Genomic DNA, 23,255 nt, shown 5'->3' with positions numbered 1-23,255 from the left:
TCAGGTCTTGCACTATGCCGGTGAGTTTCCATGCACATGTCTGAGCGTGTGGTAGCACAGAGGTCTCATATATTTGATGTCTTTGTGCTTGAGAGGCAGCTGTATCATATGCATTGCCGTGGTTTCCTACCGCTTGTCAGAATGTACCGTAATTTCACGTGTATTAGCCATGACTTACGCACAATTTTTTTTTTCACGGGTGCTCTGCGCCTTATCTTATGACTATTTTCCCCATGGTATTTTACCCATACTCTGGTGTTAACTAAAGGGCTAACGATGCCTCACGTTTTCCGCAACAGAACTGCCCTGCCAATGCACTAACAATGCGTAACAGGGGCGCATCCACATTTGAGAAGACTGACCCTCCTGGTACCTTCCCCCCAAGCAGTTTTAATGAAGAGGGTGACAGTGATTCATATCTTCTGGACAGGGGCGGATCCAGACCCTCGGTTTGGTGGGGAGGGGGGGGGTCGCCCAACCCCCCCTGTATCTGCCACTGCTTCTGGAAGACCACTGACCCGTCAATCCACAAAAAAAAAAAAAAAAAGAAAACATGCAGCAAGGGCACAATCCGATCTTAGTAGAACACTAGAACTGACCCCCTCTGCTATACACCTTGCCAACGCGAGAATCTGCATCACTGGTTTGCCGCACAAATCAGTCATGTCGTATTGCCCACGGCTCATCTGGCAGAAAATTTTCAGAGTGTTCCTAAAAACGGGTCCTGCGACTTATACGCGTGAAATAACGGCATATGCCATGATGATGCAAGATCTTAGAAATACTAGTACAGCATATACATCTCTTGTACAGGAACTACATGAACTCACATGTTCATGGTCATACTTTGCTGCTCCATGCACCAGCAGGCCCATAAAGTATACCACTCTAACTGTCCAGTGTGTGTTTACATGAAACAGATTACAAAATATATGAATTTCAACTATGAACTCTGCTATAAAAGGACTTTACTGCATGGCATGTGTATCCGTGAGTCAGCAGCTTTTGTTGACTTTACCTGGTACAGGTGCCTCAATGAGAGCAGGCTGTGATAACAATTAGTGAAGCTAAGTTGATATTTCATTCACCTACAGTAACAGGACCTCCAACACAAAAGCAGTCAACGGACCTGCTTGAGCCTGTGCCATGCTCATCTCTCGCTTCCACAACCAATGGCTCTCTCCTAGGCAACCAGAAAGTTGAGAAAAGGTACAGCAGAGCTTTTTTGTGTAGCAACTTCGGATAACGAAACCTGGCCTATTGTTCTATGAAGGATAAATAGTAGTTAGATTGGAATTTTAACCTTGAATCTGTTGGTACATAGGGTGCATTGAAAATTGAAAATACTATGTTACAGTACTGGTAACTCCATCAAGCACTTTGCCTTGGAGACTTGGAGCTCATGCTACATTTCCTACATTTGTCACGGGAAGTTGTACACACTACAACCTATCCATGCTGACTTTGATTAATGGAGGAAGTGATTGGGATGAAACACTTCTCAAGCACTGTCACCTAGAAATGTAGAGTTGCTAGTTATATGAATAACACGCAGGTGGTGCATCCCGTACACCTTCATCATGCTTGCTGTGCCATCTGGAATATCAATCTGTTCTTGAAGAACAAATCAAAATCTTGCACATAGTGGCGCATAGCACCATGCATTTTTATATGTTCAGGTTGCTTCCACAGGTTCTTATGCAGTCATATTAACCCACTTATTCGTAACACACTTAAGCAAAAACCTTGTTATCCGTTCTACATTTCTATAGGAACCCACGTTCAAGGATTAACCCTAAATCTTGCTACCCAGGATGTGCAATCCACACCCAGGTACCAAACAGGGACAATTTGACTAAACCAGTCATTCTAGTCCACTTATCCAGAAAGGTATCACTTGGCCTCTTTTCTTTTCTTTTACTGTGACTATTATGGTCATTCAGAATAGTCACTGATGAAAGAATCCTTCAGTTACTTTGTTTTCTGGTGCCAGAAGCCCAGTTTGACCCTTGCTGTAAAGGTGCATTCAGCTACTGTGTTGCTCTATTTTGAGCAGCAGGCTGGTGCCACTGTTTCTGAAGCTGTTTCGAGATTTCACCCTCTTGTGATTTCTAACTGAAGTTAAGCCATTATCTTTGAAATAACAAACACGTTTTAAAAAAAAAAACAGTCTGGAGCCAACCCCTGGTCGTTAGTTTTTGAGTTGCGTTCGACCACAAGGTATGTGCAGGTCCTTGCATTCAGCATTCTCGTCCAGCAAATCTCGTGACAATTTCAACGTTCACTCCACACATTCGCACTTCACACTTGCGACTGTGATGCTCATGGTTCTCAGTCTCAGACAGTCCCGGAGAAAAGGCTGCTTTGATGTTTTCACAGAATCCATGATCCTGTTACCATCCTTTTTTGCACACAAAATACCACAGGTTAGAAAATGTCCTACATATGACAAAGTTACACAAAATTACTATTGTGTCACAGACTTTGCTATGTCTAGTTATAGGCACTCCGCATGCCCTGGCGACCAACACAATTGCAATGTTCGCTGCAGAAATCTACCATATTTCTGATTATGTACCACCTTTCTAGGTTACGAAGCCTTCGTCCTCTGGCAACGAGTGCGCTCGAGAACAAGGAAAATGACAGAGTGAGCTACGAGAATCTCCACATGGACTACATATCGGAGCTCACATCAGAGGGCTACACTCAGGATGCTGTCATTCGCGCCTTAGGTATCGCACGAAATGATCTACAAATGGCCAGAGACATTCTGCACGAGTTTGCAGGGAAACGCAAGTGAGGGATGGGTTAGCAACCAAGAGCATCTTTGGCTAAGGTTGTTTGTAGAAACTTATATTTTTGCTAAGGTGAGACTCATCCCACGAATGCGGGTACAGTGCATGCCACGTGTGTTCATCTTTCCAGCAAGAAGAGAGACGATCTGGTATGCTAGTCAGTCATCAGATAATGATTCCAGGAAGGTGCACCCTTATGGCTGTGTCAGACAAAGCTCCATCTTTGTCGATTGTGGTTAGTTTATGGCTTAAAGCAACTGCCACCCTGAACACTTCGTTCCAACACTTGTAAAAGCAGCATGCACTGAAACTGGATCTTTCACTTGTATAATTTTACCTAGCAAAGAGAGTCTGAATACTCATGCAGTATTTTCAAGGTCCATCTGACTACCTCCTGACATACAATACACTCAGCCCAAAACTCTCAGGTTTCACCACTTGGCTGAATTTAGTTGATGCATTTACTTTTACACAGAGCGCGCGCGAGAGAGAGAGAAAAGACATAGGGCTTTCCTTATGTGCATGTGGAATCTCAGGTGGCAAGAATGAAACTGGAGAGCATTAATTAATATGACTTTTGAACGCTACACTAAAATGGGTGGATATATGCTATGTAAAGATTTCAGGTTTCTTTCCACGTGTTTCAAATTGATAATGGTATTAAAGATAGCAACCTATCACATTCTTTGGAGTCATTCTCAGCCTTGTTTGTTTGCACTGTTGTAGATGTGAATCAGAGCCTTTTAAGTCAGAGTTATTTGGAGTTTAGATAAGAGATGGAGCTTTGTGTGGCAGCACGTAGCTCCTTGAAGAAAATGCAAATTATGCATACATGTTTTAGTGTGTGCAGTTTGGACTGCATTTTGCAGAAGTTTTCAATGTGCCTGCCACAATGCAGATTTGGTTTTTAAAAAGTTGTATTTATGCCAGACTCAACTGCTGCGATCTTAACTTGTAAATATTGTTTATCTTTAGCAGTGCTGTGATATGTAAGCATACATACTCTTAATTTATCCCAACAAATGGTTCCGGCTTGTACCTCAGCAGTTTCGTTGCTTGTATTTTGTGTTTATTTTGCTTAAAGATGGTCACAATCTGCTGTCTCAAAAGCACATGAGAAATGTGTTGTGCATATTTTATCTTATGTAGTGCAACGTAGCACCGAATTTTAAGCCAAGCCCTGTGTAGTGTTATTGTATGTTTTGTTTCCCCATCTATGTTAGTGTGTCATCTGTGCATGTGCATGATCAAACTGAAATCACAAACTGTGCTTTACCAATGAACAAAACCTCAAACCCACTTCCAGACAGGCAAACCACCACTATATCTCAATTTTTTTTTTCTCTCTCTCGAGCTTGGGACCATATTTGCTGATGATGCTTTTGCCACAACATTTATCTTGTAGATTTTGTTTATGGTAGGGGGCTAGCTTTGTGAGTTTGATCAGCAGAAAGAATTAGTCAACGCATCCAAGGAGCTACGTATCCAGCTTTCAGGTCATAGTGCCCACCTATTTCTTGACATAGTGATTGTTGCTTTGAGTCGTTACTTTTCGGAGCCACCACAGTCTTCTTCACTGCTTTCGTTATCGAAACTGTTGTGCTCAAGTTGTAGTTGTCTCTGTAAACACGTGGCTGTATGCTTAACAGTCACAGCATTCAACATTTTTTTCCCTTTGTTTACAGAAAAGATTATTTGCGTTACAGTAAATGTTATTCAAAAATAAGTCCCACGACAGTTTACCTACATTTGTGTGAAATGCTAGTGTTCATAACAATACACAAAGGAGCATACTCCTTACTCAGTACTCAGCGATTGGAGGTTATCTGAAGTGATACATTGGATGTGTGTAGTGTGCACATTGATTTCCATTTGTGGAAAAGTACAACTCTCATCACCATACTGTTGCAATTTCTCATGCTACATCGAGTCACTAATATATTCTTAATGTAAATTGATGCTCGTCATGGTACACTGTTCTTCCATCCCTGTGTGTTGTGTACATGGTCTATGCTTCTAAAGATCTAAATCATAGAGCTGCCTTCGTGTACGGAGGTATGCTTGCAGGTAGTATTCTACACTGCATTGTGAGCTCCTGACATTACAATCTATTGTCACACTATTACATTCCATGTGAAGGCAGTACCTGAAATTAGTGAAGTGTGGATTTCACATTGCTGCAGATCTGACTTATGGAGTAAGAAACTCCAATATCATAAAAATGTGAATGATAAAAATATTGGCCTGGTGGTCAGTTAGGAGCAAGGATTTTGTGAAGTGTTAGAGAAGCACTCTGAGGTACAGCTTGCATTTCAGCAGCTTTTATACTTGTACCTCCAAGTATGCAATTATGCCATACAGATTAGTTGAAAGAAAAAATAGATTCTAGTCCATTTCAAGACTATCAAAATTGTTAAGAATTAGTGTTCAAGCATATATCATTGCTTGCTTCACTTTGCTGTCATGCAAGGGATTTACATGCAGACATCAGGGGATGTGTATGATAGTTCTGATTATATAAACATCTCAACCAGGCCAGTGATGGAATTACACATGAAAGGAATAAATTCTGAAACTTAACTTCACTTTAAGGGCATGCCAAACATCTTAGCAACACTTTTGAGCACTGCAATAAAAATGTTCGTCAAGCATTGCTTTAACAAACCACAAAACTCTGAAATCAAGTCAGATTGCCAAAGTACCACTGTGTTCTTGGTCTCTGAAGTGGAGGTATTAGCCTGCCATGTACAAGATGGAAGTTTTAGGAAGACTAGGAGAGGCCAGCTCTAAGAAAGTGAAAGTACGTGAATGCTGCTTCTACACAAGCTACAGATGAGAGGTTGTTACCTCGTGAAAAACAATTTGTGAATGTGTATCTTAATTAATTACCAAAATTGAAACTGGGAGTGTAGACAGCATTAACAAATTGATATACAAATTCAAAATCTGGACTGGTTGGTGCCATGCCATTAAAGGCAATGAAAATCACAAAACACTGAGCCAGCAACCAAGGATTTGTTGTCACATGATGTTCAAGACTTTTTGAATATTTACCTCCATGTATCCTATACATGTCTTGCTCATTGTACATGATAAAGAACCCTGTACTGTTTCAGAAAAATACACGGAAGGCTCACCAATGACAAAGGGCTTTATTTTCAAATATAAGAGATAGGTTTGAAAAAGCTGGGGGATATTGGAGTTTACCATGAAAGCATTGGAGAAAGAGGGTTTAGAATTTCTCGACACCCAGATTGAAAGGGTGAAAGAGAAGAAAAAAAAAACATGGCATCTGTTCACGAAACATTTACTGACAATACCAGCACAGAATAAGGCTGTATTGCTTTCTTCATCACTTGAATGTATACATAAAGAGTGTGACGAGAAAAATTCTTTGTAAGAAGTACAAATTACATGCACTTGGTGAGCGCAGGACATTTTACAATTGTGCACTCCCATGGAAAAGGGTCTGTCAAGGCAGGATACCTTGGATCGTTCGCCTATAATATATTATACACATCTTCTGTTTTTCGTTCAAGTAAGTTATGGAAAACAATTTGAAATGCAAGATATGCTCAGAGTTGTTAAATATGTGCCTGCTGCATCACACCGAAAAAATAAATAAATAAATAAATAAATGAAAGAAGGAAAGAATAATAATCAATCAACATAGAGTACAGGATCATACTGAGGGATAGTGCAGTATACCGGAAAGGACTGTGCAGGCCTTGCTTACTGTCGAATGCCAGATGACAACAGCCACATTGCAACAAATTGTAAGGTAGGAATGTAAATGTACTTCATATTATTATTGAATTAATATTTCATATTGAATTTTTAATCATACGGCTCAGCCTAATATCCACCTTCAGTCTCACCCAACCAGATGTGTTTATGTAATTGGTAAGTGCCAGTCTGCACTAGTAGTAGTAAAGTCTGCATGAAAAGCACAGTTTGAAAAGTCAGAAATCCAGTCACTGGAGGTCTGACATGGAGGTGTATGGAGGGGCATGACTTTGTTATGTTCAATGCCTTGGCCTCAGGTGGCAAATTGGGTACTTTTTATACATTCAGGTGCTGTTTTTTTGTTTCTTTTTTTCTGTCCAGTAGCTGGTCCACAGTTAAAGTGCATATGTTGGTGAAACATACGTATCTCGTGATTTATGTTGACAAGCGCAAACTCAAAATTTAACGCAGCAGAGAGACAGGAACGAACAGAAGAACCACATGGGACGGCTGCGTTTAATTTTTACGCAGCGTTCCCCTCTTGTTCTGTCCATTCCTGTCTCTCTACTGTGTTAAATTTTGAGTATGACTTACCAACTACCCCGTTTTGCTACCTTAAGTCAATATTGACAACCACCACATGCTCTAACGTCATATGCTTCTCATAGTTCACTGCTGCACTTAAATAAATAAAAATAAAAATAAATAAATATCATTTAATACTTACATCAGACATGCACACAGATTGCTACTAAGAAGTGTGCGTAATGCATGACACAATGTGATTTGTGATTGGAATTCGGGAAGAAATCTTGCTTAACCTGAGTTGGTCCTCAACTGATTCGGGAGGGAAGAATCAGCAGGAATCGGGTTTACCCGAAAAGGTCAGGTTTTTCACGACTGTTTCCGCAAATTTTTCATTTGTATGTTTGTCTGTAAGTAGGAACATCTCCAAGAAGCACCATTGCGTGTTTCTTATTTGCACAGAGCCAGTCTTCACCAGACCTCTTAAAGCTTCCACCTTGTATCTTTGACTAAGCTCAAGACAGCATGGGACCTGTATGTCCACACACGAGTTTCATATGCAAGTCACATAAATTGTGTTTGTCTGTGTGAGTTTTTCCCCTCAATCATCTATCACTACCCTCTCCTACCACAGAAACAAAAGAAGGTACAGTAGCTTTCTGTTACAGGGCTAACCCTTGCTAGCCATCCAGTGTACATATGTAAGCATAAACTATTTTTTTGTCATTATTTTCTCTTAAGAGGTTGCGGTTCCTACTTCCTCAGTGATACATGCCCCAGTTTTGAAAAAAAAAAAAAAAAAAAGAGTCAACTGTTGTTGTAAGACATGTTTCCTTTCTCTATATCATCTTTTTCTGTATAATAATTTTTCAGAGAAGAATGTTGGTGAACATGCAATGTCCTTGTGAAACGCGACATATTTATTTCTGTTCTTGTCACTTTTAGATGTATGTCTAGCTGCTGAAATTGATTGCAAGACTGGCATATGTCTAAGAAAACTGGTTTAAACAACTTCTGTGTCATGCTGTGCTTACTGCATATACGTGGCTGAACACGACACATATTTATATATAATAGAATACATGCTTTGAAAGTTCGATAGTGACAATAAAATGTGTAATTTCAAATTGCAGTGTCTCTTGCTACCTTCTATTCTATATTCTATTCTATACCTTTGTGTGAGCAAGTTTATTGATGACTAGGGTGCGGGTGAATATACACTAAAAGCTGCCGAAATATGCATGCAACTATGCACTGAAAGTCGGCAAAATATGCAGTGAAAATCCTCAATATATGCACCAAATGCTTATTTTTAAAAAAGTGAGTATTTTATTAGTGATAATACGGTAAAATAAAAGCTGCATTCGTTCTGCAGAACACAGCAAATAATACTTGCAGCACAGATATAAATCATGGAGCTAAAGGCTTTGCATCTGTGATTGATTAAAATATGGTAAACGCAGGCTGCTGGTGGACGGAACCCATCACAAAACACGCCTGAGCATGGGCAACACATATGTTCGTGTTTTTCGTGTTGCCCATGCTCAGGCTTGTTTTGTCATGGCTTTTGAGCACAGCACTGCATCATGAACATTAAAATGCGAACGCCGCCTGCCTTCGTAACAGTAATGTGGCAAAGGTGAAGTACAGCCCATCAGCATTGCATGCAGTGGAGGATGGAACAGCCAGGGTACAGGCTGAACACTGCACCTCACCCCACCGAAACATGGAAAACATTCAATTCCGACCAGAATTTTTACGAGAGACGACCCAACGCCTTCCCGAAACCAGCAAAACCGTACATAAAAAAAGAAGTAGTAAGCTCTTGTGCCTGAAAATATGGCAAAATATGCACTTTTCATCAGAGAGTCAAACCGAGACGTTTATCGGTTTGGTTCGGGTTTAGGTTCAACGATAAGGGTTCAGTTCCGGTTCAGCTCCGGAAGGCAACTATAATGGTTCGAACCGTTTTTTCCCAAACAGTTCGGTTCACGAACCGGTTCAGGGGCCATGGGTGGGAATGAAGAATAACAGGCAGGTTAAAGCACACTTCTGTTTGTGTGGTACAGTGCTTGATGTGGACAGGAAGGCATCAACGGTCGTTCAAGATTTTGTGCAATATGAAAGACAACATTAGTAGTGGTTATGACAGGAGCATAACCATGAATTACCGGTTTGGGTTGACTGCCCCAGCACATAGCTCATGCAGCTGTTTCTGCAAATAAACTTGTCTTTAACTTTAACGCGTGCAACGTCAGCGGTCGTCGTCACGTAATCGGCTGCTACGATTCCCAGAAGAAATGCGCACCTCTCCCGCTAGGAGCATTGCAGGTGACGCACCAACAGGCGCTGCACATGGCGTATATGCACCATAGAACTCTTCTGATCGGTCCCAAACCAAGACCAAAAGTGTTGTTTCATCGTTCAGATACGAAACCATATCGAGAGAACAACATGCATTTGCATGAACATCCCTCTATTGATGACCTATACAACTCAGGCGATTAGATGTTGCTACGGGTTTGTCAGTGTGCCGTAAAGAATAGCACCTGAGATGGAAGGTAAGACAGCCAAGGATGCTACACAGAGACAAAACAACACACAGCATCCAATGCCCAAGAACAAAAAGTAAATAAATGAAAATAAATAAATAAATAATAATGCAGTCATTGAAAAGGATGGACAGAGACTGGACCCAAACTCACACTTCTGGGTTTGTGGTCAGGTGTGGTAACTAGGATTTACACCATGCTGGCACTGACTGCTTCGACGACTTGCCAAAGGCTTTATTCTGACTGGCTTTGTGTCGTGTTTATGAGTGCGCTAGCCTTGGTTTTGTTACTTTCCATTATGTTCACCAGATGTGCTTCCTCATTATGTAGGCTATGTGCATGGTTTTGAGAGAAAATGTAGGGGTAGGTGTGAAGAGGATGAGCGTGTGTCCTTGTCTGTCCAAAGAAGGCCCTTTACAAATTGAGCTCGTGCCAGCACGGTGCAGTGGTTAGCACACTTGACCGGCATGCAAGGAGTGTGGGCCCCGCCACTGTCCGGTTAATTTCAAAGTGCCTTATTTCACGATTGTAGATCTGCAGGAAAATTGCAGTAACAGACTCAATGAGTTCTGCCTTGCTTGATTGTTTTTGAGGCATTCGACAGGTTTGGCTCATATTTGTCTATAGTCGTGTTCAACTTGAGAAGGAAAAGAAATCCATCAGCCCTCAAAATATTACTGCACCGCAGATAGAATGGCTGGACACAGAGAGGTCATGCTCGCTCCTCCGCCAGATAATGTAATCCATCATACTCACTCTGCTGGAGACTGGCCACATGACACTAAAGCTGCGTGGTGGCGCTGCAGTATTTTTCCTGGCGCGTTGTTGCTGCTCTTTAACTCCAACAGCGTGTGGACTAGATTTATTTTCCCTCTTAAGTTGAACTCGAGTATAGTCTCCGAGTTGCTGCAGTGGTGACGATGGCGGCTATATGTTCTGTGGCATTTCAGGCCCTGTTCTGCACCCAGAACAGGCGCACTGCAAGTAAGGCAGCAGTAGAACGAGAGGCCAGGTGTGCATGGCAGTGGTGAACGCTGTCTTTCTCGCATTTTTGGAGGGCGTTATAGCTTACACTAAACTGATTCGACTTGTATCTTCCTAGCTTCGAAGTCTGGGAGGTTTTTTATTGCAGTGTGTTAGATAAAGTTGCTCATAGGCAACTTGGACATATCAAAAATGTTGCTAAGAAAACATCAATTGAACAACAAGAACTTTTGCAAGAGCTTTGATGGACACAACTGTCTGATGATGATGAAAGATGGAAGTCACGTTCTCTAATGTACAACTGTCTCACCTTAGTGAATCATGTCCATGCCTTTCATGTTTGTCGCTTGAGGCGTAGCGTGTAGCGTCTCGTAACATTGTCGGTTTAATGTCTGCGCAACTCTGCGCGAGTTCGAAATTGGCGCGCTTCTGTATGCTTCCGTACTCCACAGCCCAGGGTCGGCTTATTTCAAAGCGGTTTCAAGCATTACTTCGAGCCAGTCAGTCGACCCCTCTGGCGTAGACTGTCAAGTGGCAAAACTGCGCAAGCCCGTCTGCTGAAAATATGACTGAAAATGTAAGAATGCATCGACAGCGTCGAAACGCTCTCGCTTCGCGCCTCGAAAGCGCAAAGAATGGCTACGCTACGCACTACGCACCGACGCCTACGCTGCCTACGCCTACGCCGTACACACCACCACACAGACCACTACGCACCACGCCGGCGTAGCGTTTTGTTATTCACCCAGTTAGAATAAAACTGCTATGCAAGTTATCTGTCAGGTGCGGATAATCTGGGAAATCTTACGCATTTCGAAACACGATATAGATTCAAGTGTACTTATTCAAAACTGTGAGAACTATGTTTGGTTGTAAATGGGTCGCGGAGCGGATAGAGGTAACTTTTATGCTGTTTGTTATTTTCTGCAGGCTGGGAAGGCTGTAGCGCTGTAGCCACCGTAGCTGTAGGTTTCGTTCTGGGACACGGCAGCGACAACGGTGTGTCCCAACTTTGATAGCTTTGGTTCTGTTGGTGTGGTATTTAAAATGAATTTGGAGCTGTTAGGTAAGTGTCTGTCGGCTTTGACCTTTCTCCCAATGCAGTTTCTACGTATAACACAAAGTGACCACTTCGATCACAACAAAACGTTTAGTATCACTGCATCGATCGGAACATTGTGTTGATAATTCATACTGGCAAGTTATGTCAATTATTTCGTATTTATTACAGAATCGTTTGGACAGAATTACCCGGAAGTAAGTACATTTAAAGATCGTATACGTACGTAAGTCGTGTAATTTTTGGTGCGATGCATGCAGTCTCTGCACTTTGTGAGCTTCCCCCAAAACGATTGCATTGTACCACATTCATAACAGTAATACGTATCTCGCAAGTACGACAGTAATGAGTTGCCAACAACTTAAACGGGCCGGAAATGGAATGGCACATGATATTATGAGTACTCCAGCATGTGCTCAAGAGTCCGATCGACTTCCATAGCATATATTATATCTGCTTTGGAATGAATAAACATCACTCCAGTACAATCTACGTGTAGGTCGCTATGTTAAAGGTTCGGCTGTGCACTCTGTCACTCGAAGTACAGTATTAATGCTGTGAATGAAACAGATTTAGTCTGTGTTTTCCGGGCCGGGTCTGTTCATAAGGTCAGTTTCCTTTTCCCCTCAAATGTGCACTAGGAATTTGATGGTACTCTGGACTCCATCAGTCTTGCTGTCACATGTGCATTCAACAAAAGGGGAACACTTCTTGCTGTCGGTTGTAATGATGGAAGGATTGTGATTTGGGACTTCCTGACACGAGGAATTGCGAAGATCATCAGTGCACACGTTCATCCAGTGTGTTCGCTCTGGTACGTATTGTACCCATTATTGTGAATGCAAGAGGCTAATAAACTGTGGTGTGTAGTTTCAGTCGCAATGGCCACAAGCTTCTCAGTGCTTCCACGGACAACAGCGTTTGCATTTGGGATGTGCTTAATGGAGAGTGTGACCAAAAGTATCGCTTCCCATCACCAATACTTAAGGTTCAATTCCATCCTCGAAATGAGTAAGGACTATTGTTTCTGAGGCAAATTTACTTCAAATGGTGTAAGGCAGTACAGTCTGTCTCATCTAAAAAATTTGTGCTAGGGCTGCTGGTTAGTTTATGAAGCAATATACCTCTCCCTGTTCACACACAAATGACATCAGAGGTACAACAGCGCTGCCAACTTGCTAGACTGGAACTACTATAGCAAAAAATCAATGTCACAAGAAAGCCACGCTTACATATAGCTTTTCATACTCTAAAGTTTTTATGCAATTCGTTGCATATTTTTGGTTGTATGGTCTTGTTCTGCTCCATTCTAAAGATGGCTACTGGGCTCTTTCTGAAGGGCACGGTTTTCTCTTGGAGTGCATGTGGTGTCTCTACACAAAACAAGCGCAAACTAAAAAGTCCTAATAACAAACCACATTTCGCACAGGATTACGACATTGACTTTCAAGAAGATGCAACCCTTGGGTGGAGCCTTCTTTTCTTTCCAAGGGGGTCTGGGAATGCGAATGAAGGCACCAAAGGGACTAAAAACGGCACTTCATTTGTGTTTACCATTAATACAAAGAAGCGACCCTTGACCTTCGTGAAGGACTACGGCTTTGTGAAAAAGCGTTGCTCTCCGTCCGCGCTGTTTCAGTTTCACTATGTCTACCAACGTCATGAATACGTCACTGTGATATTTCTGCGGTAGAGGTTTATAGAGTTTATTCATTGACGTCACAACTCTAGAGAGCACTAGCTGCGAAAAGGCGAAATCGTCACCATATTGTAGGTCCAGCAAAGTTTGGTTTCGTTCGTTGGTTTCGGTTTTCGTTCGCTGCCATATGCTATTTGGAAGACTGTTAATGTTGAAGACATGGAAATTATTTATGGTACAAATAACATTTACAAAATGTAAGAGCTTAGAAACACCAAATGTACAGCAAATCCGGAAAGGGTGAATGTCTGGACAGTATGGTTACGAGTACCTACATTATGGCGGAAGATCCGCTAGCGATTTTGGCCCTCCTCTGCGAGTGACATCGTGTGAGTAGATGTTGTAGAAGGATCAGCTTGGTGGGTACGACTGCTTTCAACCTGGAGACGACGAAAGGAAGAGTTTTCTTCAGATTGAAGCATACACTTATTATGTGTACGTGATGCTCTGGCCATATCGCTTCTGTGCATAATGTTGTTTTCTTCGGAAACAGCTTTCAAAATTACAAGTCCCATATTTTGCAAGAAGCATTCTTCCATGTCTCCTTAAGGGGACAAATAAACAACGCATTTGTGGAAGCACATGAAGTGACTCTCACGTGTTGCTACGGCAGCTGTCAGTTAATTGAAAAAGAAAAGGCATTTCTTCTTCCAGACAGGACGAAGGTGAAGAAAGAAAATTTAGCACCACTAAAACCATGGCGCAGACGCTTTCCTCAACTTGAATGCGCTCTTTTGTCTAAAACTCGTCTCTCAAACTTGACTTGCCTCTGCTGCTGTAACACTTGTACGCTGTGAAACTAAAGGTTGTGTATGGGTCCCAACTTATAGCATTTTCATCCATATAATAGACACTGTACTGCCTTGCTCACTTTGCAAATAATTTGTGCAATGTTTGAGAGTGAACAGCTTGGAATGCACTTACCCACTTGCTATTACCCAATTTACAGTAAACATTTCCTTGTGTGTCCAATCAAGCATGCTGCGGTGCTTGTCCGTATTGATGGTGGACATTCCATCGTGCCTCTTGATGACGAGGTAAGCTAACCGTAACGATAATTAATGTGTGAGGTAGTAACTTCCTAAGGGCCTTCTTGTATTACAGTCAGACTTGAATATCGTAGCCTCATTTGACCGTCGTGGTCAGCACATCTTTACTGGAAATGCAAGAGGAAAGGTAAGCACTGATATGTGCCTCCTTCCCCTGATTGATTCTGTGAAAGTTGGTTGGTGTGTGTTGCAAGTTCAGATGTTCAGTTTATGATCAGTTTACTTCAGTTCAGTTCCTGCTCATTCCATTCAGAGCTCGGCAGCTTGTGAACACTGAGGTTTTCAAGAGCTGGGTACTGAGCACTGACACCATCAGTTCTGCCTGCATTTGCTCCCGGAAAACATTTGTATGCCAGTTTAAGCACCATTTTCAGATTCTAGTGGTATCTGTGCCCGAACTGGATACGAAAGCATCCTTTCGAGTTACAACAGGAACATCAAACACAACAGCAATAAAATCCATAGAATTTGCAAGGCGTGGAGAGTAGGTTTCCTTCATGGAACTGGCCTGTTTCCAGTTGCCTGGCTAAGATTACTCTCATTCGTTTTCTAGCTCCTTTCTGGTGAATACAGCAGATAGAATCATCAGGGTGTACAATGCAACTGAGGTTATGGCCTGCGGTAGGGATGGTGAACCGGACCCGATTCAAAAACTACAAGATCTAGTGAACAAGTAAATTCAACTATACTATTACAGTTATAATTCGGTTGAAGCAGGCATGCTACATGTACACACGTGCTGAACAATTTCAGAACAATGTGGAAGAAATGCTGCTTCTCAGGAGACGGGGAGTACGTTTGTGCTGGGTCTGCTCGACAGCATGCACTCTGCATCTGGGAAAAAAGTATTGGAAATCTGGTGAAGATTCTTCATGGAACAAAAGGAGAGCTGCTGTTGGATGTTGTGGTACATACAGCTTGGATGCACTTTAATATGTGTTAAAAATAAGGGAATTTCAAAATTCTCTAACAAAATTTCTTTTTCTTAAACAGTGGCATCCTGTGAGACCAATAATTGCATCAATATCTAGTGGTGTTGTATCAATATGGGCTCAACCACAGGTGGTGAGTACACGCTTCTGCCAAGTTAGTGAAGCTACATGCGTAGGGAACCCACGGTTCATGCTAGCTGAAGTTTGAGGAGATAAAAGCCTCAGCGTAGCCTCGGGCTCAAGAAACTATTGCTGTCGTGCCTTTCACAGAAGAATTTGACATCTACTGTGTAGTGTAGCAATGTAAATCCTGCGCTCTTTTGCAGTCCTGTTAGTATACATAGGGTATGACTTTTTGGGGTTATACCCAATTACACTTTATATTAACCGCCCCGCCCCCGATTGGGATCAACAAAACCAGGGTTCAACCCGAAAACTGCTGGACCGCGGGGATCCGAAGTCATCACATCTAACACAGAACTTTGGAAACTGTGTTGTAAATGCATAAATATGCTCAGACAAACTGTCAAAACAGAGGCCCTGCTGCCTCTTAGGTTCAGTCCGATTCAGCCAGGGTTGGGTTGAATCATGTTCAGTTCAGCTTGATTACACCTGAAGTATTGAAGTACAATATAATCCGATATGTACCACCCGTTGTTGATGGAAAATATAACCCGAAAAAGCCAGGCCATAAGTATACAGAAGTTGTGAAAGCTTATATGTCTTACACGAAGACATATAATTAGAGCCTGAAGTTTGCGGGAATATTTTTTTCTAAATTTGGGAAGTAAAAATCGGGAAAATAAACATGTGCTCTAAATTAATACAAATTCGGGTGGAAAACCTTCCTGTACGCTAAATGCGGGAGAAATCAGGCTCAGTTACTTAAACTAACTGAAATGGTTTGGTAAAAATGGTGATGTAACTGTGTTTGCTGCCAAACACGTTAGTGTGCATTCCTACAGACGTTTTAGTGAGGGCAATATGCCAGGTAAAACTCGGGTTTCACCCTAAAGAGGCAACCTTCAATTCGGGGAAGAATCAGGTTAAACCCTAAAACTTCAGGCTCTCTATGTAATGTATACTAAAAAAGATATGGATATTAGTTACTGTACATACAATATTAAACACCATGCACCTTACTCCATAAAATTAGTATGAAATGTAGAAACAAAATAGTGGTTCAGTTGCACATTTGCAAATATGTGGAATGTGGCTGCCCACAAACAAACAAAAAATTCATTTGTGTTTGAAAAACAGGAAAACTGGAGTGCTTTTGCCCCAGACTTCAAGGAACTTGATGAGAACGTGGAATATGAAGAACGTGAAAGTGAATTTGATCTCGAAGATGAAGATCGTAGCCCATTACAGCACACAGAAAAAGAAGAGGAAGATGCTGAAGTCGATGTGGAAACTGTTGAGCCCATTGTGGCCTTCTGTAGCAGGTGTGCACAATTTTTGCATAAGGGAAACATGTGACTGCATTGTTCAAACAGAGAAAATAGGCATAGTGTGTACAGACATAGCAGCCATGAAGAAGTTTTGACAAACCCAGTGTTATTTTTTAGTTTACCCTGAAATTCCTGGAAAATTTATGCTGTTCCGGGTCTGTCCATTGTTTTTTGTTTTCTCTCCTGCGATGTCATATTCAGATATGAACCAACTAGCTAAATCTGCACTTCTGGTACAGAACGTATCATCGGAGTAGAAAATTTCTTTGCCACACTATCATAGAGAAATTCTACATACAGAAACTCTCTTGGGACAGTTGTGATAACCTTTAGGGGGTCTGGGAGAAGTTTTCGTGAAGAGACCAGATGTAACATTTTCTTGGTTTCAATGTGTGAGGGGTGCAATCTCATAGTCATGTGTGCGCGCCATTCACCTGAGCAAAATACTCCTTGCATGTATCAGGAGGAGATCTTATATTAAAATTGCAGTGATGAAGAAGGAGAGGACACTAGGGCTCTGCTTTACCTTCCAATATCTCCCGAAATTGACGAGCCCGAGGAGGGGTGGGGCCAGCCTCCAGAACCGGTAATAACAGTATTATTTTTCTTTCTTTGTACTTTTTCAACAGGCACACACAAGCTGTGTGGCAAGCAAGACATAATCACATTGAAAACAACTAGAGTGTCGAATCTTCACCTGCAGTTCCCTTATGTTCCCCTAAAATATAATGTTGTTGTTGTTCCATATGTGCCTGTAACTAGGGATGAGAGTACACTGCCTTGCAACCTCTGTTAATTTGCCTAACTACTTGAAAAATCTTCACAGAAGAAATGTGCACCCTTTCTCCCATGACTGCTTTTGGTTAGCTTATCACTGCTATTAATTTGAAACATTACCGTAATTTCACGCGTATAAGCCGCACCGCAGATAAGCCGCAGGACGCGTTTTTAGGAACGTTTTGAAAATTTCCTGGCAGATAAGCCGCACTCGCAGATAAGCCGCGGGCAATACGAGACGACTGATTTGAACGACAAAAGAGACCATATAGAAGGTCATAAACCCTGTGGTCCATAGTGTACAACAAAGGAGGTCAGCGCTAGAGCTCTACCAAGATCGGATTGTGCCCTTGTTGGGCGTTTTTCATAAATTGATTGGTCAGTAGTCTTCCAATAGACGTGAATCACTGTCACCACTTTCGTTAAAGCTGCTTGGGGGAATGCACCAGGAAGATTATTCTACTCGAATGTGGGCGCGTCCCTGTTATGCACTGTTCGTGCATCGGCAGGCTGTTCCAGAGACACTGTCGTCCCGGCCCTTTCGTTAAAACTGACGTATGGGGAAAATACCAGGAAAAAATAGTCATCAGATAAGCCGCACCGGTGGATAAGCCGCAGAGCACCCGTGAGAAAAAAAAATTGCGCATAAGCCGCGGCTAATACGCGTGAAATTACGGTACCCGTGCTTGGGGTGCCAATGCTGAAGATCATATGGCTGGGTGAACTACACCATCCTTTCTCTGAAAATTCTTTATACAGTGTGTAGTACTTCAAGGTCAGTAGATGATGAAAGAATGAAAATGACAGTGGATGGATATTAGCGATATGCATGCCCCAAATTGTAGATAACACATCCGAGAGGAAGAAAGGTGATTAACAAAAAAGCTTTTACCCATTGTGGTACTTGTGAGATGAGAAAATCAGAAATATAATTTTAAAGTCATCACGCTGATAGAGCTTCACGTAGTCTTTTTGACACAAGGAGAACCTTGTGTAGGAGCACATGAATGCAAAATGTGTAACTGGATATGAAATGGATTGTGGTGCATTAGCAAACCTTCAAACTAAGTACTGTACACAGTCCTTACGTAACGACGAGCTGTATAGGGGGTTGGTGTACGTTCATAATGATACTGCAGCAAGAGACGACGACAGACAGAGAGTTCAGATGAAGCAGACAAGACACCTGCGGACTCTCAACTGGTGACAGTTAATCAACACACTTGTGTACACAATTTTGTCTACTTCGTGTTAACCCTCTGTCGTCATCTCTTGCTGCGATATCACTCTGAAAGAATCAGGTACATAACTTCCATTCTGTGAGATTCCATAAACATTTACTTCTTGATAATAGGTTTGGCAGCATGTGCAGCATGACAGAAGTGTAAAGGGTGGTCAGGGCAACAAAAATTTGGAGTGTGAGGAAATTTGAACAGACAATGAGATGGCATTTAACCCCTTTTAACTGCAACTTTGCTTTTACCATTCTAAGAACGTGTGGCATAATTTACATACTATGTCTGTGGAAAAACGGCTACCTTAGGTGGTTGAAGAGCAACCCCCTAAGCGGCCATCTTCACAAGGAGACTCTCCCAAGAAGAAGAAACCGAAGACCTACGATATTGATCTGAAAGATGCACCAGTTGGAGGTAATGAAAATATTTTAGTCCTTATTTGGTATTTGTGATATGTCTTTTGTTCAGTGTGTGAACACTGTTCATGTACTGTAGAAGTGGTTTTTTCCGTGTGGAAAATATTTTCGCGTTTTCGAGCAGAGCTGCTTTGAGGATTGATTCGCGAGAACTTAAATTCGCGACACAGGTTTCCGGGAGTGCTTTGCTCTTGCATATCGTGCCACCGTCAATACTCGGGCATATTTCGGCACGTACTAAGACATCCGTTATTCACGTGGATTGCGGCATTCTAGGTCTATTCCTTTCTTCTCCTCACAGAGATAGGAGGAAAGGTCCTGTCAAATGGCTTTTAGGGACCCTGTAGGAGGCCATAGTACTGGCCGTGTGCAAGTTAGCGAGTTTATTTTAGCAGTTCTTATTAATTATCACTCTGGGCACTGACCAGTTCGGTTGAGATGTGGTACTATCATTCAAGCTGGTTTTGAGTATGCGGGGAAAGGCATGTTCTGGCTTCGTGGTATAGTGGTATATTGCATGTATAGTGCAAAGCGTTTATAGGAGTAACAAAAGCATGATGAATTTTCATTTCTTTTCATCTTGGCTGATGGGATAAAACAATCTTCTGCGCTTGCTTATACTACCTATGCTACATGGAGTAGAAAGGGTCAGGTAGTCGCGGTATAGCATCGAACGCCGAACGATTTTCGCCCTCATATGGCCACAGTTATTCGCGGGAACTTAAATTCGCGATTTTGGAGGTGTGCGCGAAAAACGCGAAAAATAATTCCGCGCGAAAAAAACCACTTCTACAGTATATCAAGAACACGAAGGAAGACAAAGCACTACCTTTTAAGTTAATCACATCACATGCAACAACTACTCCTTAAATCACATAAGGTAAACAGAAGTTCCCAAATGCAAGTTTTGTGGATGGTGCCAAAAGAGTCTCACTGCAACATGTCTTGTGTTCGCTGCTATACGAGCCTGATGCTGAAAACTTGCTGTGCTATTTAAGGTGTGTTTTGAGATGCTCAGCACACAAAGACTCACATGCGACATAGGGTTGCCGCCTTTTGCAGTGAAAAAGACCGTCTGAGAGAGAGGAGGTGGGAGTACAGGAAAGGTGTGGGAAAGAGAAAGTGGCGGAGGGGCACACAGAGAAAGGGAGTACTTGCTCAAGATAGTACGAGGAAACATATGACGCTGTATGCAGCTGGATTATTGATGTTAGAAATTCCTATAAATAGGGCAACAGCGCTACATTGGATTGGATTGGAACAACCAGATTCAATCGCCACTTACTTAGAAAAATGCATCGACCCAGAAGAACCTTCTTTGCAGGCTGAAAACTTGTGATGTTCGTACGACTGTACTGCCCAAAATTCTAACGGGCTTGACAAAACCACCAACAGGTTTGCGCAGCCACTGCTTCTATCCCCTCCAAACACAAGAATGTAATGCATAACTACGAAAACTAGAAAATTTCCATGGGATCATTGTGCAGTGTTTTGAGAAGGCTGTCATGAGGGCAGAAACTGGAACACAGACCCGGGTTGACCTACTGGTGTGTGTACAGAATAGATAGACCATCCGTTGTTGACCCTGTGTCCACGGTCCAATTCCCTTATCTAGTGACGGCAGAGTTGGGCCTATGCTCTGGATTTATTCAAGCTGTAGTGGGATGCTAAAGGGAAGACCCCAAAAAGCCTCTATGGAAGGTCTTGAGCAATAAGTACCGGCAAAAGGCTGCCGGTATCACCTTTCTACCGGCAACTGGCAGAATAACTGAGTGACCGGCCAAGCTGGTGAAATACTGGCCGGGTGGCAACACTAATGTGACACAGTAGGTCTAACATGCTCTTATTTGAAGTGAAAAGGAAATGACATGGTCAAAGGCTAAGGGAGGAACGATAAGGTGGCCCGGAAAATTCCAATCACTGTTTGCAATCAAGCACTTTCACAACAATTGCGGTGTTGTACTCTCACGTACATGCGTTTCAATGAGCAAGCAAGCAAGCAACGATAACGAGAAATTTGATTGTAAAACAAGAATCATCGTTATGTTGAGCATCGTAATAAACTAGCTCGACTAGGTATGCATGCAGTATACAGGGTGCGTCACGTAACGTGTCATTTACGTATACATCTACGTAACATATTCACAGTGGGTTTGGTTAATTCAACCACGGTCTATCTGATTTAGCAAGAAAAATGTTACATTGACTAGGCAAATTTCCGAGTTCAATAAAAAAAATTCAATTGATATTAATTAAAAGTCGTTGACAGTAATTTTAGTAGGTGGCGAACTGAATGGCCGGATAGTAGCCGCGTACCCCACATATGGTTCTGTTGAGCCTCTTTTTAACGAGGGTCAAATGACACGTTACGTGACACACCCTGTGTGCGTAAGGAACACACTGCATCTTCATGTGCTTGTGGACAACATGTGTAAACAAAGACACTGGGTTCCACCCTGTCAATTTGTCCGTGTCCCTATTTTCACACCATCGTCGAATTCGAGGAAGTGTAAATTGTCACTGGACACTGTTTCCAGAAACGCACCCATTCTTCAGCTCCAAAATAAAGGACAAAAGTCAACAGGTTCGGAAGCAGCGCCAAAAACCGAGCAAGTCATCTTCCCTTTACAATCAGGATGCAAAATCTCCACGGGCGAAGACGTCCAAGGCCGACAAAATAAAAGGTACTTAAAAGATATTGTAGCGTTGATGTTGCTCCTTCCTTGTCCTCTTCAGTTTGTATTGCATTTACTTTTTATGTTTCAGACATTGAAGGCGGAAGTTACGAAGGCTGCAGTTCACCGGCATAGTGCAGCCATCACACCACTCATTGTATTTATCATGTCATCATTTTGCCTGTAATTATTCACAATAAATATGTTCTTTTTCTTTTTTCAGTTTTTGACACGAGTGTAAAGAAGCCTTAAATTCGCGGCTGCTGGCAACAGGTCATGCGGATACCAACACCCTGCCTTAACCTTTGAAAGGCATAGCTAAGACCCCTGATTTTCTGCTGCGGCAAATTGAAAATTCTGCAGCACCGACTTGTAAATTCCGCGATTTTCTGCGGCAAGCAGTTAACGTCTGCTTCAAATGGGAAACACTTTATTTTCTTGGATAGTGTGGGAACAAAAATATTTTATTTATAAAATTACAGATTGAAAGCACTGTTGTGGCTCAGCATTACATTACGTTACATTCATGATACATTCATGATATCTTGTGCTCTTCTCTGACAAAGACAAAGGTCTGTCACTTGCAATCATTTTATACCTGCTGAAAGATCCTTCCGCATCTACACAGTTTATAGGAACTTTATAGGACGATTATAGGAAGGAGCTTACAATACATGCCCTGTGGAAGTTACATGACACCCTTTTTGTTTCTCGGCTGTAGGCATTATCTAAGAGTTTAAAGGCAAACTCCCAGACATCAAATCAAAGTACCCCACTGCCACCGCTAAACTGCACACGGGAGGGACCTCGCCCCCCTCCTCAGGCGAAGTATGCACAATAAACTTGGGCTAACGTTGTCTTAAGCTAAACTACAATCTGTCTGTGCTGGTCCAGCAGCATCGGCAGTTTCGTAAAGCAGGCTTCACCTCATGCCGGGAAGCTTCAGGCGAAGCCTGCTTTCGGGAGCTGTCGTTCGTATTCGGCGAATAGTCGGATATTCGGAAATCCGAATATTGGGTATTCGATTCGCGAATGAAATACTTCGAATGATTGATATTTGATTCGAATTAGAGAACTCTAATACCCGCACACCCCTAAAAATTAGGGATTCCGTGAAATTCCGTGCCAAACGAAGGATTCCGCGATATTTCGAGGAATCGCGGAAAACCCGGGGCCTTAGGCATAGCTAAGCTATGTCCCCACCTCCAGCCAAGCGCCCGTAACGAGAGAAAGGTTGCTCACAGGCATAGGTCGGCATTTAAATAAAAATCATTCGACATCGCATCATGCCCGGCCGGGCCCATAGCATCACATCACCATCACAGTCCATCACATTATATGTTTATAACCAATCATTCAACATCACAGCCCATCATATC

At 42.2% G+C, this 23,255-nt stretch overlaps 2 protein-coding genes across 3 annotated transcripts in view; both read left to right on the top strand.

The window, feature by feature from the left end:
* LOC135385775 (E3 ubiquitin-protein ligase CBL-B-like) overlaps positions 1-5,161 on the top strand; it is a 41,612-nt gene extending 36,451 nt beyond the window's left edge. For both annotated transcript variants that reach the window (XM_064615289.1, XM_064615288.1), the window contains exons 11-12: positions 1,095-1,209; positions 2,590-5,161. In XM_064615289.1, the coding sequence (XP_064471359.1) occupies positions 1,095-1,209; positions 2,590-2,800 (326 nt within the window). In that variant the 3' untranslated portion in view covers positions 2,801-5,161. The remainder of the gene's footprint in view (positions 1-1,094; positions 1,210-2,589) is intronic.
* A 6,356-nt stretch (positions 5,162-11,517) lies between these two features.
* LOC135385777 (retinoblastoma-binding protein 5 homolog) lies at positions 11,518-22,098 on the top strand. Its single transcript, XM_064615291.1, has 15 exons — positions 11,518-11,648; positions 11,814-11,839; positions 12,284-12,456; positions 12,513-12,653; positions 14,291-14,378; positions 14,446-14,517; positions 14,765-14,874; positions 14,944-15,063; positions 15,144-15,297; positions 15,384-15,455; positions 16,583-16,767; positions 17,263-17,359; positions 19,094-19,199; positions 21,739-21,885; positions 21,968-22,098. Exons 1-15 carry the CDS (start codon positions 11,630-11,632, stop codon positions 22,009-22,011), a joined length of 1,554 nt encoding a protein of 517 aa, XP_064471361.1. The 5' UTR covers positions 11,518-11,629; the 3' UTR covers positions 22,012-22,098.
* The last annotated feature ends 1,157 nt before the right edge of the window (positions 22,099-23,255 follow it).

The sequence above is a fragment of the Ornithodoros turicata genome, chromosome 2, assembly GCF_037126465.1.
Source record: "Ornithodoros turicata isolate Travis chromosome 2, ASM3712646v1, whole genome shotgun sequence".
Classification (NCBI taxonomy): Eukaryota; Metazoa; Arthropoda; class Arachnida; order Ixodida; family Argasidae; genus Ornithodoros; species Ornithodoros turicata.
This window is presented reverse-complemented; position numbering and strand designations above follow the sequence as displayed.